Source organism: Anastrepha obliqua, chromosome 6 (assembly GCF_027943255.1).
Source record: "Anastrepha obliqua isolate idAnaObli1 chromosome 6, idAnaObli1_1.0, whole genome shotgun sequence".
In the NCBI taxonomy this organism is placed as follows: domain Eukaryota; kingdom Metazoa; phylum Arthropoda; class Insecta; order Diptera; family Tephritidae; genus Anastrepha; species Anastrepha obliqua.
In genome coordinates this window covers 74082087-74101852 of record NC_072897.1, presented here as the reverse complement: position 1 = coordinate 74101852, position 19766 = coordinate 74082087, and the positions used below count along the sequence as shown (strand labels likewise).

Genomic DNA, 19766 nt, shown 5'->3' with positions numbered 1-19766 from the left:
CTGTTCAAAGTCAAAGCCGATTTAGCTGATGACTGCCGTTGACTCGAAAAACTTTGAACAGCGTTGAGGGGCGCGAGCGCGATGGAGAAAGTAGTATGTGCGATCGAGAGAAAACACCGACGTGGGAAGCGAAGGACCTCTCCTACTGAACATTGCTCGCAACTAACTTGGTACGCCACGAAGCTTCTGGTGTAAACATAGCCTTCGCTCAGTGTTTATCATCTTCTTTTTCTCAATACAGTGAAATATTATTGAATAGTTTGATTGTTTTTCACATGAAGATACAATTGTGTAAGGAGCCACCATTTCGGTAAGTATTCATTTTTATCCAAGAATACAGGGTGGGCCATATAGCGTTTGCTTTTTGAACCACCTATTTTTTTGAGAATGGAAATACAAATGGCATACCAAATATTCTATTTCCAAAGTGGTGAGTCTTCTTCTTCTTCCGCGGTTACAGTAAATGGCGAGCGTTACCGTGACATGCTCAACGAGTTTTTGTTTCCAAAAAGTGAAGAGGAGGACATGGACGACATTTGGTTTCAACAGGACGGTGCAACTTGTCACACTGCCAAAGTTACACTCGAACTTTTGGCTTCCGTGTATTCCGATATCGATTAATCGCCTCGGAGCTGTGATTTAAGCCCATTGGTTTATTTTTTGTGGGGAGCCGTTAAGGACAAATGCTATGCGAACCATCCACAGACGATTGATGCTTTAAAACACGAAATCGAAGTTGCCATTCATGAAATTGGAGCCCAAACTATCGAAAATGTGCTTAAAAATTGGGTTGATCGAATGGCCCACTGTTAAGCCAGTCGTGGCAGTCATTTGAACGATATTATTTTTCATACATAAATGACAATGTGCAATCTTCAAAATAAAAAAAAAGTTTGAAAAAATATTGATTAGTTTTTTTTTATAGCCGATTCAAAAAGCAAATTTTACTTGGCCCACCCTATATATATTTTTTTGTTATATGATATTCATGATCACTAATTTTGAAAATTCATTATCGAAATTGCATTGCTATACATATCAGATCGATCATTGAAATTTTAATAAATATGATTGAATTACTTGTTTTCATTATATGTAGCCCTAGCAAACGTTCGTTGATATTTTTGCCGACGATTTTGTTAGTATTCAAACCTTTTTATATATAAATTAGTTGTCATTTTCCCTTCCAGGCTCATCTCCGAAACCACTAAACCGATTTCGACGAAATGTTTTTTAAAATGTGTAATTTGGACCAACCATTAAGATAGCATATTTAGTTTTTTTATTTTTTTATTGGTAAATACGATTTTTTTAGGATTAATTTTTCCAAAAATCAGTTAAAGAAAGGTGAAATGAATTTTCAAGATTGCCGGTCACAGTGCTACGATAATGCTGCTGTAATGGCTGGACACAAAAATGGCGTGAATGAAAAACTGACAGAAATAACTAAACTGTGACAATATTTCAGTCAACTTAGGTGGTGTACAAGTAAAACAAAATGTAGCAATGGTCACTTTTTTTGGAACAATCGAAAGTCTGTATGCATTTTTTTCTCGTTCAACATAACTTGTGAATATAAAATAAGAAGTAGACAACAAAAACTAATTTGTAAAACCGCAAGCGGAATAAGTTAAAGCAAAATAAAAATATATATTAACGGTTAACGAAGATAACCTCAACTTGTTATAAGTTCGAAATAGTTAACAAAAGTCTTTATGTTTGTACAATATCACAAAATAAGGAAATCAAATGTAGTTATCTACGCTTTGAAAGCCAAATATAGTATTTACATAAGCACACACCCCGTTTTCAATAGAAATACACATGCAGAGAACGTTAAATATAGAGAAGTCTTACGAGCTACGAATGGTGTGAATTGTCAAAAATGAGGCCTAACCGCGGCCGGGGTTTAACAGAGCTGATTGCAGTGAATTCTCTCTTCCTATATTGGCTCTGCACACAGAGAACGTTCTCTGTATATCATAACGTTCTCTGCTTTTGCTTCTGTAGAAAATCAAATTGACGATTAGCCGACGGCATTTTGCAAAAAATTTGCTTGTTCATTTCTACATATGTTCCCTTGATGAATGAAAATTTATTCAACTAAATGATTATTGATGAATAATTTGAATATTTATTATATGCGCCAACATTTCAAATCAAAGTAACTTTAATATTTTGATTTAATTTAAAAAAATGCACTATAAAACGACCTCTCACATCTTGGTATGTGCATTTTAGTAAATTGAAAACTATACAAATTTGATGAAAATTTTTACATACAAGTGCTTTGGTATTTTGACATATGTATGTAAATATATGTATATCAATATATACATACATATGTATATGTATTATGTTAGCTATGTTTGTGCAAAAGTTCAATTGGATCTTCAATTCTTATAGTGTTACATATGTATGTATATATTATATTTACATTTGAATATGCATTCATTTGTTCCTTTGCAAACGAAATTTTTATCAATTTAGATTTATTACTTGGAATAATATATGTATGCATTTTATAGATAGTATAAAACTTTGAAATTTAAAATAAATAAAAGAAAACTTCAAAGAAACGTATGTATTTGCATATACATATATATTTGTTATTTTTGGACAAAAAGAAATTGGGCATTGTTATACATACATTTGTTTGAAATAAAATTGACCGACAGCATTTTGCAAGGCATTTGAGGCATTACGTTTTTATTTCTGTTCTGTACAAACATATGTATGTACATGTATGTATACACATGTAAGAAACAATTAAGCAAAAGTTCAATGTACTGAAGCAACCATGACCTACCTCACGTATTGGCATATTGATGCCCTATTGTATGTATGTCCGTACATACATATACATACATTCTCGACTCCAAGCAAAACTATGCTTATTAGTATATACATACATATGTATGTACATACAACAGCACACACAAAGCACTGGCTTTATGCCTCTGCACGCGTATGTTTCCAAAGCTAAAATTATAAGCCGAGCGACTGCAAGAACAAAATACATTCATAGGCGCAGTCGCAGCGGTCAGATTTTTTTAGTCGCAACGACGCTGAAAAATCCAAAATATTCTATAACACTAAGTTCGAGCTCATATGCTCATATGCCCATATGCCAATTTTCTCGCCAATTCGAAAATAGTCAATATTGTAATATTTCGCGTTGAATTATTTGCCAATATTTGGTAAATCTTCAATTTTTGTGAAGTCGAGTGGCCGCGGCTCCGTACATATGTATGCACCAATATATGTATGTAAATATGTGTTCTAAATTCTCGACAGCAATAGCAAATCGAAATATTCTGTCGCAAGTGCTCGCAGCCTCATATGTATGTATGGCTATGGCAGTTTGTATGCATGTATTTATGTACTACAGTACTATCTCGATAATCCGGACACCCTTAATGTTAGGGGTCGTCCGGATTATGGGGGTGCCCGGATTATAGATGATTTTTTTTTTTCAACTAAACGTTGTTTTTTTGAAATGAACATAACGCAATTCAGATATATGTATGTACATAAATAGTTTTATTAAATACAGTACAATCATACTTACATAATAATATGTACATCTGTACATAATCAAACATTTTTTTTATTTAGTATGTACTATTTCAAAAAAATTATTAATTTTGGTCTGCTGCGAGTTCGCCAGCAACATTTTATCTGCAATCTTAAAACTAAAATATCCATAGCCGAAGCGTCAATTTGTTCTGCCCATTGTATAGCCTTGGAAAAAATATTCTTTGCTTCACCGCTACTTATAGTATTTACCGCTTCAACTATGGTTCAATCGGAATCAGCTTCTTCTATATTATTATTTTCATAATAATAATGTCCACTCAATTCAGTTTGTCACTAAAGAATAAACACAACGCGTGATTTATGCTGTTGCATTTCGTATACATATATTGTTGTTAAAGTACCGCTATTTTACGAAAAACTCACAAAGCAAACTAAAAATTAAAATACATATGTATGTACATACATATTAAGAAGCAAATTTGAAAAATGTCCGGATTATAGAGTAAAAAATGTTAAACTGTCCGAATTTAGCAGTTGTCCGGATTATATATGTGACCGGACTACCGCGTGTCCGGATTATCGAGATAGTACTGTATATACGAGTGTTTTGCTTTTGCACGTCCATAGGAACAATTTTTCATATGCAGATATTTATTTTATTGAGCTGAACGAATATGTGTATTGATATTCTAATGAAATCCTGTCGAATTGTATTACTGGTATATGTTTCTTTAAGATCCTCTTACCAAATAAATATTATTACCTTAAGAAAATGAAATACTAGTTTTTTTAATTTTAATTTTTTATTTTTATTCACTGCCTCAAAACTCTAATGCTACCAGTTAGCAAACCTCACCCTCAATAAAACCTATCCACCCTAATATTATATCAAATGTATGCAATAAAACCTATCCACCCTAATATTATATCAAATGTATGCAATACATATGTAGGTATGTGTGTTTGATATTCTTGTAGGTTCGCTTTAGCGAAATCAAAAGTTTTTTCAAACTAAAGTTCATTAGACTCTTTTGGTTTGACATGGAAATTTTGGCGCAAATTACGCAAAATCAATTGAAATTCAAAAATGAATTTTCATGCAAATAAAGAGACAAAAAGCACCTGTAACCTAACTTTGGCACAAAACGGAAAGTTTCCAAAAAAAAGCTCTTAATTCTCAAAAGCTGTTAAATTTCTGCAGTTGAGCATATTTCTGTTAACGTTCTGTGAAAAATGTCGCTGTTGTGTACCACGCGCGCAAAACGAGTACCCCTGAAAAGTGCTGCCATTTCAGTCATTGAGACTTCTCTATATTTAACGTTCTCTGCACATGTATGTACATACATATATGCAAAATGTATTCAGCAAAGTGTGACAGTTATCTCAATAACACTACAAATCATAAATGGTCGCAAGATAAATTAAAAGTACGATAGAAGCCGAGAAAGAACTAATAGTGGAGTGCCCAGGGGTTTTGACCTCGGATCTCGTAGGGACTGAATGAATTGCCATGTAACCAACAGGATTTTCTTTTGTATGCTCTAAATTGTAACTTCTACCAATATTATATTGTGCAATTAATTTTTTCATTGTTTAAACAAAAAAATATGAAAAATTAATATATTGGAGCATAATATTGAGTTGGGAAAATTTTTTTTTTAGTTCTACGTTAAATTTTACATAAATAGATAAAGACAAACATCTTCCCAACGTTATATATTATTGGTTATATTATGGTTGGAAGTGGGATAAAAGAAGTTCTTTCTACCATTTATCCAGAAAATACGATTGATCACATAACGTCAGGACGTGCCTATGCAAGAGCAGTACGTGCTCATACCTTATTGCAGCAAGCTTTAGCACAATTAATTTTTGAAGATCTTAAGGAGAATAATGCGGATTTTTTAAATGTATTGAATGACGAACAAATATCGATGTTTTTTGAAATGTTCAATTACAATGAAATTACAGAAAACCAAGGATTTCAAATGCTGAGTAGAATTTTTGAAGATAAGTTAGTTGAGCTTGACAATAAAAATAAAACATCAAAACTATGGATTACGTATTTTCGAATGGTAACAATATTGAAAGATTTCATTGCTGCAGACCGTATGGGGGATTGGAATTTACATCTACATAGTATTGAGCTGATGATTCCACTATTCGCGCATCAGGACATTTTCCCTATGCGAAGGCTGCACAAATTTATCTGCAAGATATGAAGGAATTACAGTATATAATGGATCCAGCAGAGTTCGAAAAATATACAACAGGATATTTCACATCTAGGCGATCAGATTTTTTTTTTCTGGTATTGCAAGTGATCAGACTATTGAGCAGACTTTAATGAAAGGAATGAGCGTCGAAGGGGGTCCTTTAAACGAGGTGCCACTGAAAGTGTAGTTTATAAATGGATCAGAGGAGTTATTTATAGTAAAGATATTATTCAAAGCATAGAAAATTTTTGTGACATATCTTTCAATAAAAGTCATCAACACAGTGATTCTACAGATGCTAGAATAGAAAGGGATGGTATCGATGTAAAAAGATTGGTAGACTTTTTCAAAGAACACAGTCCTTTTCCTGATACAGATGCAATTATGTCAATTGCCACTGGAATTACCGGTGATAAAAGTATAAATTGTTACAATGCTTTTGAAGAAGGTTTAAAAGTTATGAAGAAAATCGAGGGGAAAAATGTACGCGAATTGAAGTTTTTAAGGTAAGATAAAATAAATTCTCTATTGGCTAAAAATAATAAAATAAAAATTCATAACAATGTTATTCCCGTTGATCCATTGTTGCTGTTTCAACGTATTTGTGTGTTGAAAAAAACAGATGATGAACTAAAAACTTATATGAATTATGAACTGGCACCATATCCACTTGCTCTGTTTGAATATGGCCAAATGCGAAAGACAAAAAAATCAACTTTCTACGAATTATTCCCAGAAATTCAGATTAATTTGAAAAGCTTAGAAAATGTTCATTATGTTATTGATGGAGGCATGTTGTTATATCGTTGCAAATGGCAATTAAATGAAACATTCAAAATGATATGCGAACATTACGTAAGCTATTTGAGGAATAATTATAATAACGCATACATGGTATTTGATGGATATAAGAAGGACGGTATTAAATCTGCTGAAAGGAATCGTCGCGCACTAAAAAATATAAGTACAGATATTGAATTTGATGAAAATATGCCGTTAAAAATCGCTCAAGATAAATTTCTAACGAATAAAAAAAATAAATCTCGCCTAATCGAAATGTTAAGAATAAAATTAGCTGATAACAATATTTTTACATGCCAAGCGGAAAGCGATGCAGATAAATTAATTGTTGATACAGCAATTAGTTTAGAATCTCAAAATATTGTTGTAATTTCTGAAGACATTGACGTCTTGGTTGTGTTAACGGCATTCACGTTCATCATCAATGATCGTGAAATATATTTTTTAAAACCATCCCGAGGCAAAGTTAACCAACAAATATTTTCATCGAAAAGTTTAGAAAAATCTCTACCAGCATGTAAAGAACATGTTCTATTTTTACATGCTTTCACGGGCTGTGATACTACTTCTGCGTTTTACAACAAAGGAAAAATTAAGTATATCAAAAATTGTGAGAAGCGGAATGATCTACTTGACTCAGCAGCAGTATTTAAAAATGTACATGAAGATGCAAATAATATATTTCAAGCTGGTATTATATGTATTTTGGGACTTTAAGGTGCTTCGGCAAAAATGACAGATTTGAATACATTCAGGTTCAATTCCTTCATCAAAGCAACTGGCAAAGATACAAGTGTTCTTTTATCTTCGTTACCTCCCACATCTGATGCAGCATATGAACACTTAAAACGGGTTTACCTACAAATCCAGATGTGGTTAGGGAATGATTTAATCATCGAAAATTGGGGATGGAACTATTCCAATAATACCTATCATCCAATATTTACGAATCAATTACCTGCTCCGGAAAATTTATTAAAAATGTTATTTTGCAATTGCAAAAAAGGATGTGGAGCTGCATGCGGATGCCGAAAAAGTGGATTATACTGCAGTGTAGCATGCCTACAGTGCAACGACGACGGCTGTCTAAATGTAGCGCCTATGATTAACATCAGTGAAATTGAAGATGATATTTGAAAAAATGTAAATTTTTCAATAGACAAATTTTTTTGTTAATTCATTTTTTTCTTTTAAATAGTCATAATTTTTTTGTTTTTAATAATTAATTCGATTTTACTTTTATGCTATAATAACAGAAAACAAGTTTTTATTTTTTTTTTGTATGCTAATTATTTAAATAAACGAATAGTTTACATAATATTTCTTTTTAACATTTAATTATCCATAATCTATTTATTTTTTCATTTGCTTCCACTTCTGTAACAAAAACAATAAATTCTACAACGTTATTTGCATTATAGCACATAAGTTATTGCAATCATAAATTTTTGCTATTTAAAAATCAAATGCACAACTTTTAAATAGGTAGAGATTATTATTTATGTTATTCACAACACATTTTCGCAAAGATAATTTAATTTCATCTAGTCCCTAAGACATCCTAGGTTTTCACGTTTTTAACGCTCCAGACACTCCACTATAAGCGATCTGGTGAAAATTCTAAACAAAAACTAAATTTTTTTCAATTGAATTTATTTTCAAACAAATAATTGTAAATTTTTGAATCACAACACAGTAAAATCAAACTATTTTCGGCATTTATATTTGGTGCCTCATTACTGGTTACCCGCCATTTCGCCTAACAACTGTTCATCAGCCCAGGGATTGGCAATGCTACCAAGTACACAAACGAGTGCTCGTACAGAGAACGTTAAATATAGAGAAGTCTCAATGACTGAAATGGCAGCACTTTTCAGGGGTACTCGTTTTGCGCGCGTGGTACACAACAGCGACATTTTTCAGAGAACGTTAACAGAAATATGCTCAACTGCAGAAATTTAACAGCTTTTGAGAATTAAGAGCTTTTTTTTGGAAACTTTCCGTTTTGTGCCAAAGTTAGGTTACAGGTGCTTTTTGTCTCTTTATTTGCATGAAAATTCATTTGATATAATATTAGGGTGGATAGGTTTTATTGAGGGTGAGGTTTGCTAACTGGTAGCATTAGAGTTTTGAGGCAGGAAAGTGGAGGAAGTTAAGAAATTTAAATTATTTTTGAATGTGTATGTGCATATATTTCATAGAAAATAATTTTTTATTAATAACCATAATATTACAATACCCGTTGCTATGCCTTGTTGAATAAAATCAAAACAACCAATCAGAAAAATATCAAGCAAAATTATTTTTATTAATTTTCTATCTCAAACCGTTTTTGAACTTTGCATTTGAACAGCTTATGCGGATTATGAAGTCTAGAGTGTGCTATAAATAGTGGGAAATAGGGAAAACTAAGAGTTTTTAGATTAAATTTAAGCAAATATTATTTATTTATTATTATTTATTATTATTAAAGTCAAAACATACAACCGTAGGTTATTTTTACAATGATTGACCTTAAGAATAGTTTACATAAAAAGATTAACAGTAAAATCAAAATTAAAATTAAAATTACAGATAGTAGTAAAGATAAAGTATTAAAAGGAAAGTAAGGTAAAAATAGTAGTAGTAGCTCTTGCGAAATGAGGTCAATAAAGTCAAAGAAAGAAAACTACAAAATAAATTAAAAAAGCTGTAGGTTGTAAGTAGGTTGTAAGCCAGGGCCCCACGAAAAGAGATTCGCCGTTCACACAGGTAATTAATAATCTATTAGCTATCTTTTGCATATGATGATACCTATTCTTTTATTTCAGGGTTTTCCACTTTTCTATATTTCAGGTCTTTTTTATTTATATATTTTACAGGTATTTTCCCGTTTCAGGTTTTTTCTATTTTTTAGTCTATTTAACAGGTTTCTTTTTTATTTTTTCTTCTCTTTCAGCTAGCATCCGAGCCTAGATTTTTAAAGCACTACAATTTTTTCTTAATCATGATGGATTGAGAGTAGTGTTTTAAAAATCAGGTAAATCGCAATGACTTAATCGATGTCAATATCGAAGTCGTGTGAGAAATTGTTGTAGTATGAGAACAATTTCGTAATTCGTGCTTTAACAATTTTATATATATTTTTTTTCATTTCAGGAAATGTAAATACCTATTATTTATAGCATTGTAAAATATATACATATACATATACATATAAGATTACTTAAATTTCTGTGAATAAAAATAAAAAATTAAAATTAAAAAAACTAGTATTTCATTTTCTTAAGGATAATAATATTTATTTGGTAAGAGGAACTTAAAGAAACGTATACCAATAATATAATTCGACAGGATTTCATTACAATATCAATATATTCGTTCAGCTCAATAAAATAAATATCTGCATATGAAAAATCGTTCCTATGGACGTGCAAAAGCAAACACACATATATAGTACATAAATACATGCATACAAACTGCCATAGACATACTTGCATATGAGGCTGCGAGCACTTGCGACAGAATATTTCGATTTGCTATTGCTGTCGAGAATTTAGAACACATATTTACATACATATATTGATGCATACATATGTACGGAGCCGCGGCCACTCGACTTCACAAAAATTGAAGATTTACCAAATATTGGCAAATAATTCAACGCGAAATATTACAATATTGACTATTTTCGAATTGGCGAGAAAATTGGCATATGGGCATATGAGCATATGAGCTCGAACTTAGTGTTATAGAATATTTTGGATTTTTCAGCGTCGTTGCGACTAAAAAAATCTGACCGCTGCGACTGCGCCTATGAATGTATTTTGTTCTTGCAGTCGCTCGGCTTATAATTTTAGCTTTGGAAACATACGCGTGCAGAGGCATAAAGCCAGTGCTTTGTGTGTGCTGTTGTATGTACATACATATGTATGTATATACTAATAAGCATAGTTTTGCTGGGAGTCGAGAATGTATGTATATGTATGTACGGACATACATACAATAGGGCATCAATATGCCAATACGTGAGGTAGGTCATGGTTGCTTCAGTACATTGAGCTTTTGCTTAATTGTTTCTTACATGTGTATGCATACATGTACATACATATGTTTGTAGTAAGAAACAGTTTAAACAGATTTTGTTACTAATCCAAATATACATACGTACGGTAACATACGAATATGCTTTTTTATCCTATAAAATATGTAAATATGGAGGATATCTTGTTTCAGATCTTGGTATGGTAGACGCTTATGCTGCAGATGTGCTTGTTTTCCTATACTAAAATATGAACAGCAGGCTGAGCCTCTTGTCCAGTACCGGTTATGGATTTCATTAGTCCCAATACGTTTGAATAGAATGCAAGTCCTTTGTTGTATGGTGGCTTCAATTGGGGGTTACATTGGAAATGAATCAACAGAATGAAGATGAACAATTTAAATGTCAATTTAAAACACTAATAATGGCTGGTTGCTTATTTGCGGTAAATGGACAGTGTTTCAAATAGATTGGTGCTCACGATGACGGAATGGATATATCGGGAGGTAAAAATATTAAAATATCCTTTCGCAATGTTATGGCACTAAAGAATATATCCGTATTTGCGAGTAGGACACATTTTCTGCAAAAGACGGCCCCATTCAGTGCCCGATGGTAAGGATAGCATGAAGCGCAAATCATTACATCCAAAATCCAAATAGTTATTAGTTTGAAATAAACTAATTTTTTATTTGCGAACAAATCCACTTTTAATTTGTAAATTAGCAAACAGTTTTCCCCTGCATGTAAAGCAATTTATATATATATGTGTTCTCCTCATAGCCACGTATCTTTTTGGTACATATATATATGTATATGTAGTTATATTATTATAACGCTAGCTTTGTGTAGTACAGAAGGAATGTAATTCATATAAAAGACAAAAGTAATTTGCAAACCTTTAAGCCTAAATAAAATTTGCTAATTCGACAAACTGTTCAGAAATAAATTATGCGCTTCTTTTGTATTTTAAGAATACCATTTTATTTTTCTTTGCATATACACAGTATGTATTATTAGTTTAACGATATTTTATAACGTAATAAAGAATTTCACAACTGATATAGAAAAAAAAAATCTATTTAGTTTTTCATCTTTAATTTATTCATTTGTCGAGAATTTTTATAGCATCCCTTTATTCAATAGCTTTTCGGCAGCTTTTCAATTTGGAGTTATGAAATCCTCATAGCAGGCGTTGCATATAGGAAGTATTTCCTTGCTTACTTGCATTTACATGCACATCACCACAACGCAGACTCTCAAATGTTGACGATGCTGATTCACATGTATAATTTGTGTCTGCAAGTTATTAATAAAATTGAAAATGTACTTTTATACCTATGTCTCCGCAAAATTTCGCTTTACCTGCTTTCCATTTTAATTCAATAACAAAATTGAACACTTTGTTATTATGAATGCTGTAACTTCTTGCTCAGGAGTAAGTAAAAATCCTAGTTCTTAAATATTTTTGCTATTAATAGCACAAATGTACTTCGAACAATTTAACGCGACACCCGAAAAACTTTGTTTGTGTTTATTTACTATTCACAATCCCTTTCGCCTTGGAAATAATTATTTTGACATTTGTGCCAAAAAAGCAAGAACAAAATACATGATCAAAAAATGCGATACGATCTGTTAAAGTTACATCAATTATAAACACATGCTGCGCTTTACACAATGTTTGTAAGAAATTTAGAATCAGTGATCCAGAAATCAGTGATCCGGAAATTGCAAAAAATATGCATGCAAAAATGCATGAAAAACTCTGGAATATGCACAAAAAAATGCAAAACAAAGACAAAATATGCAAAAAAGGTAGTTTTTTCTCCTGGGCTAGTAAACATTTTTATTTCAGCTAGCCAGATACTTATAGTAATTCAGTGTTGCAAGTCAAATCAAGATGTTATTTCAGACTATCGAACGAGAAACACCGACGTTTTTTAGTAAAAATTGATTTGTAGGTTGAGAAGGAACGTTCTGCATCCACCGATGTAGCAACAGAAAATTTAAAAATTGTTATTTCACATGGTGTCAGTGCTGTTATATATTGTATTAATTTGAAGCGCAAGCTCGTCAACATTCCGAGATAACACTTATTCGAACTTCTTCAAAAAACGGTCGTCGGTCATTGTGCCTAAGATAGAATGAACTTCTTCATACAGCTCTATACACTTTTTCAATTCAAGTCCTTCCGATTCTAATATTTTGATCTTGTCTGCGATGAACATGAAGTTAGCTTTTATGAATGCCAAATCTTGTCGAATATTGGACGCTCTAAACGCTTTTTTACATCTCGAACACATTCCGAATCTGCATCATTCAATTAACCAACAACCGATTTTAAAGCGTCAAATTTGTCAGCATAGTAATCACATGCTTGCAGCCAAGTTCCCCATCTAGTGACAATTGGTTCGGGTGGCAGTGTTATGTTCGGATTTGCTTGCTTAACCAGCTGTCGTCGAGCTGCGGACTGTGAAGGAATTTAATGGTTTTTTCAATATAAGAATTTGAACTATAGATAAAAATAGCAATACGTACTTTGACGAAGGTAGCCTTTAATTTTGATATCAACAAATTTACTTCATGGAACTCTGAACGAATAAATTCTACCAATCGATGCAATGCATGGGCAAAACATGGAACGTGTAGCATTTTTGGCAAGAAAACTTGAAGAGACTTCATTGCGGAAATCATATATTCAGCAGCATCGGTAGTAACGAGCATAAGATTTTCATATTGAATTCCTTCAGTACAAAAGAAACGCAAAGAAAAAGTTGAAAATTGAGTCGTTTTTCGAGTGCTTAGGTAAATACTTATGACACATACCTTAAGGCCATAAAAGTAACAATGATTCAGTAAAAAATGTTGCGATCATGTTAGCGTTGCATTTGTCCAATTCTTTAACGTTCAACAAATAAGATTTTCCGCGATCATTTTCATCATCCAACTAGCTGACCCGGCGAACTTCGTTCCGCCCTAGAGGCAAAAAAAGCAAATTTTTGATTTTATTAAGTAAATTTTTTTATTAATCAAGTATTTCAATGAAGCTTCAATAGATACCACTCTTCAGTTAAGCACCTTGTGATACACGACATTTTTTGTTTTATTATCAGGTGCAAGAACAAACAACGCAAATGGTTTTCCGACCCGTGAACATGCCACATATAATTGACCATGTGAGAAACATTGATTTTTTAGATTCAGACCACAAACTTTCAAGGATTGGCCTTGTGATTTGTTAATGGTCATGGCGAATGCAAGACGGATCGAAAATGGAAGTATTTTAAACTCAAATAGAAGATCGGTTGGGATCATCGGGATCCTCGGAATGAAAACTTTTTCACCTTCGAATTTGCCTTTGAGTATCGTCGCGTAAATCACATTGTTCATCAATTTATTTACCACCAAACGCGTACCGTTGCAAAGTTTTGGTGGGCTTATGTTTCGAAGCATGATTACTACGGAGCCAACTTTTTGGCGTAAATTGTGCGGTGGTAAGCCAGGCACATCCAAGGAGTTTAAAAATTCAATTGGATAGTTGGTGGCTTCATCTTCATTTGTTACACAGTCAATGGATTTGCATGAATGCATTATTCCAATGATATCATTTTGAATTATGTAGTTTAGGTCATCTACATCTTTATTCTTAGCCGCTAAAATTGCTCGCTCACTCAACCATTCATTATTTTTGTAGTTATTAATGATGTTTGGGAATACTTTATTGATAAGTTCGTTTTTCGATGAGAAAAAGTTACAGAAATTCTGAGGAAATGAAATTAATCCGCTCGATTCGTCGGCAGGCCAGTAATTACCGATAGTCAGTAATTGCTCAGAGAAATCTTCAGTAAATTTATCATTAAGTAATGCAACTCTCATGTTTGTTGTCAGCTGAAGTTTCTTCCCATAGCGCCATAGATGATTTGAGGCAAGCGATTATTTCGCCAGGAGCCGTTGATCTTGGAATTACTGGCAGTGTTTGGCGGAAGTCGGCAGACAGTAAAATCATTGCGCCTCCGAAACATTTCGAGTCATTACGTATATCTTTCAATGTTCGGTTAAGTGCTTCTAATGCACGTTTATGCGCCATTGTGCATTCGTCCCAGATGATGATTTTCGATGCTGATAAAACTTTGGCCACTGCTGAGTTTTTTGAAATATTACATTTTGGTTCTTCGATTTTAGAAGATTTAACGGCAATTTTAATGCTGAATGAGCCGTACGGCATCCTTCTAATAATGTGGCTGCTATTCCAGAAGAAGCAACTGCAAGCGCAATGTTGGATCTCGCACGAACAGTGGCTAAAATTACTGACATGGGGAATGTCTTACCAGTTCCACCAGGGGCATTAAGGAAATATAAACCACCATTTCCATCATCAATTGCCTTCATAAATGTATCATAAACTTTTAGCGGTTCAACAGTGGTACATTCGTTTGTACTATTAAATCTAATTCCTGGTGATCATATTCACGTTCCCGTTCCAACTCTCGATTAAATGCGTCATTCATTTCACGATTTGGCGCTGGCATTCCTAACCTGACTAATAAACTACCGCACATAAGGTAACACATGTCTTTGATCAAGAGTAAAGCCCGATTATTTATCTCCTCATTCATCTCAAGATCCGGATTTCTGGAACTGACACGAATTTGATGTAAAATATTTTCTGACATATTATCATTGTATTTATTCCATAGGTTGGATGGGTTCGATGGAAAGCATGTCGAAATGATGATAGGAAATAATGTGCGTATCTGACTTGGAGATGCGCCAAATAAAACAATTTTGAAACAGATGGGCGCATAAAATGTTATAGATCTGTTCTTTAAACGAAAGTTTAGCTGCGAATTGTTTTTCTTTATGTTTTGGTTAGAAGAATGATATAACTTCTTAAAATTACTCAAAAAACATGCAAACATGCATTTTAAATCGAAATATGCTTTTATAGACGAAACATGCAACATGCATTTGCATGCCTATCACAGCTCTACTGATTACATTTGCACCCTTGATAAATGTGTCTAACTCGTCGTTGTACCGAATGCGGTAAGTACCGTCTTCAAGTCGCACAGTTCCATATATTTTTCTCAGAATCTTTCTTTCAAAAATAATATATTTAGCTGATCGATTTCACTGGATTTCAGAACCCAGACGTCGCACCCGTATGTGAGTGTAGGTCTTATGGCAGTTTTGTAAATTCGTAGTTTCTGGTTCTTGGAAAGTAATCTCGACTTCATTAACTTTGTATATGCGAAGTAAGACTTATTTGCAGCTTGTATCCTGTCTTGTAAGGCAATAGATGAATATTTCTGTGCGCTCAGCATAACTCCAATATACTTAAATTCATTGACCATTTTAAAGTTATAGCCGCCGATTTGTAACTTATGTGTTGCGTTGCGCACTACACCTTCCATATATTTGATTTTTTCTTCGTTGATGATAAGTCCTGCCAACCTAGCAGATGATTCTAGATGCATAAATGTTTCTTGCAGAACCTTTTTGTTTCTGGCTATAATTACGACGTCACCGCATAGGCACAAATTTGTTTAGATTTGCAAAAAATTGTGCTACCGGGATCTAAATATCAGTATCTATATCAGCTATAACCGCGTGTAGTACCAAGTTGGAATGAAAGAAGGGATGAAAGCGCATCCCCTTGTTTTACACCGCAGATCACTTCAAAACGGTCGGTGACATTACCTTGTTCAATGTGGTTTTGATTAAGTTTTTCAAACGTTTGTTTGAAGTCTATGAAAAGGCAACATAGCATAATTTTATATTCATGACGTTTTTCAAATATCTGGCACAGCGAAAAACATTGGCAAATTATTGATTGATGTGCTCTGAAGCCGCATTGATAGTCGCCGATAATTGTGTCAGCATATTCATTTAGCTTACTGTAGAGAATATTTTGTAGCAAGAATTCAGCAGGGAGACGCCTCTATAGTTTCCATACTTGGTTTTATCGCCTTTTTTATGTATTGGTACAATTATACATACTTTCTTCCCATCCTATAGGTAGTTTTTCTTGTAACCACATTTGCAATACCAATTGATGTATACATTTGTAGAGTTTATATCTTCCGCATTTTAACGATTACGCATTGATTGCGTCACTACCACAGCTCTTATAATTTTTAAACCTACTAATTGCGTCGTGGCGGCCGCCATAACCGAATGGGTTGGTGCGTCACTACCATTCGGAGTCCACAAAGAGAACGTAGATTCGAATCTCGGTGAAACACCAAAATTAAGAAAAATTTTTTTTTAATAGCGGTCGCCCTTCGGCAGGCAATGGCAAATCTCCGATTGCATTTCTGCCATGAAAAAACTCCTCATAAGAATATCTGCCGTTCGGAGTCGACTTGAAACTGAAGATCCCTCCATTTGTGGAACAACAGCAAGACGCAACCCACAAATAGGAGGAGGAGCTCGGCCAAACACCCAAAAAAAAGGTGTAAGTGCCAATTATATATATATATGTATATAATTGCGTCTTGAGTGTCGTGGTAAGAGGGTGGTTCAATTCTGTTTTCAGCCGGATACACTTTACAATCGAGTGGTATGAAATCATTATTGTTTAACACTTCATTGAAGTGATCTTTCCATGCGTTCAAAATACCATTAATATCGGCTATCAAATTACAGTACTTGTCTGTGCAGATATTAGTTCTAAGCTGGAAACCTTTAGTATGTTTCCTTATTCTTTGGTACATGTCTCTTACCTTATTTCCTTTAAAATCCTTCTCAATTTGTTCTACTTCCAATTAAAGGTGTACCTTCTTATTTTGGCTTATTACCTATTTTGCAATTTTTCTTTCAGCTTGATAACAGAAGTGAAACTTTCAAGGCAGACATGGCAGAATGAGAGAGAGAGAGAGAGAGAAAGAATATATCTTTATATATAAAAATGAATGGTTGTCTGTAAGTCATCAATGAACTCAAAAACTACTGGACCGATTATTATAAAAATTAGTATATATATGTATTTTTGTCCATAGATGTAACATAGATGTTGATTGAAGACATATGTTTGACAATGGCTAACAAGGCACTGGTGCAACTGAGAATGCCTGCTTCAAACCGACCTGCAAACCACCTTTTCGATCGTGATTTGCAACGAGAAACACACTATGAATCTGACGAACTGGGGACATTCGTTCCGCAGTTGATTCCAGAACAACGCATTACGTTTGACAGAATTTGCGTGCAATCACAGTACAAAGCGGTGGACTGTTCTTCATAGATGCGCCCGGTGGTACAGGCAAGACTTTTCTTCTTTCACTAATTTTGGCAACCATACGATCACAAAATAATATTGCACTGGCTATTGCATCATCTGGAATTGCGGCAACTGTTTTGGATGGTGGCCGAACAGCGCATTCAACATTGAAACTGCCGTTGAATTTGCAAAATATTGAAGCACCAACATGCAACATCAGCAAAACCTCTGGAATGAGAAAAGTACCCCAAACGTGTCAAATTCTCATATCGGACGAATTTACAATGTCTCACAATGATTTTCGACAAACACTTCCCATTATACCACGTTCAACACCCGCCGATGAACTTAATGCATGTCTTAAATCATCAGTTCTATGGCGTCATTAACAGAAATTGACTTTGAAAACTAACATGCGTGTACAACTATAACGGGATGCATTGGCTGGAAATTTTGCAAAACAACTTTTGGATATTGAAAGTGGGCGAATGGAAATTGATGAATCTAGACAATGTATCACCCTGCCAGCAAACTTCTGTAAGATCACAGAAATCATCGACGATTTGGTACAAAAACTTTTCCCAAACATTGAACAAAAATACAAAAACCATCAGGTGCTCAGTACGCGTGTTATATTAGCAGCCAAAAACATCGATGTCAATACCATCAACTTTACCATTCAGCATGGAATACCCAGTGAAACGACAACATATAAGTCCATCGATACTGTGGAGAATCAAGACGAGATTGTCAACTATCCAACTGAATTTTTGAATTCGCTTGATTTGCCAGGCATGCCGCCGCACGTTCTTACATTGAAAATTGGCATACTCATCATTCTTCCTCGAAACATAAATCCACCACGACTTTGAACGGAACCAGACTCTCAGTCAAGAAAATGATGAACAATGTTATCGAGGCAAAAATTTTGACTGGAAAATTGAAAGATGAAGACGTACTGTATCCCAATGATGCCGACAGATATGCCATTCGAATTCAAACTTTTACAGTTCCCGGTACGACTCGCTTTCGCAATGACTATTAACAAAGCACAAGAGCAATCGTTCCAAATGTGGGGATTAAATTTAGAGAATCCATGTTTCTCACATGGACAGCCCTATGTGACTTGCTCACGTGTCGGAAAACCTTCTCATTTATTCGTCTACGCACTAGAGGGAAAAACAAGAAATATTGTGTATCCCACAGCACTTCAATAAACATAGAATTGAAATTAAACTTTGTAATGTCACAATTTTTTCGAAATAAACAAAGTCAATAAAATGATTTAGAATGTATCGATTTTTCTTTAAAGCTGTTTTTCTTAAATTTATGTTAGTTGTTGGCGTAGCAACGGGCGCCGGGTACAGCTAGTATCTAAATAAATTCACAACATTTGCAGAGAATACAAATATACCAAATCTACAAAAAACGGAGAAGTGTCGATCGGTGTAGGTAAGCGTCGGACACAAACCGTGGCAACAACGCGCACTACTCCAAGCGATTATCCCCCGCACAAACGCAACTATTCCAGGACCGCAGCAAAGGCACAAATTACCCTAAGGCAATACCAATAAATCCGACGCCGGAAAGGATAGCACTTTATAGTACGCTCACAAAAAAATGCCAAAAAACGAGAGACCAAAAAACGCCCCAAACAGTAGGCATCAAGGATATATAACGCCAAAAAGTAGGCACCAAAAATGTATTTCCCACAAGTTTACGCCAACGAACCAGCGCCAAAAAGTAGGCAGTGTTATTTCTCACAAAAATGAGCAATCACAAGGAAAATCTCAGGAAAAATAGCCTTAATTGTATCTAAGATATATATAAGGTACAGCTCTCTCTCTCTCCTTTTCCTCTACGTTATATCTTTTTTCTCTCTCGCGCAAAGAAAATGCCCAAAACGTTGGCCTTGCATTTTTACTCTCCATTCTCACTCGTCCATCGACTCCTAAGAAGATTC

General features: G+C 34.0%; 1 protein-coding gene across 1 annotated transcript; it reads right to left on the bottom strand.

The window, feature by feature from the left end:
• Window positions 1–12777: 12777 nt before the first annotated feature.
• On the bottom strand, window positions 12778–13852 carry LOC129250038 (uncharacterized). The gene is made up of 3 exons (XM_054889684.1): window positions 13408–13852; window positions 13120–13325; window positions 12778–13051 (listed from the first exon to the last, which is right to left on the bottom strand). Exons 2-3 carry the CDS (start codon window positions 13303–13305, stop codon window positions 12905–12907), a joined length of 333 nt encoding a protein of 110 aa, XP_054745659.1. The 5' UTR covers window positions 13306–13325; window positions 13408–13852; the 3' UTR covers window positions 12778–12904.
• Between the last annotated feature and the right edge of the window lie 5914 nt (window positions 13853–19766).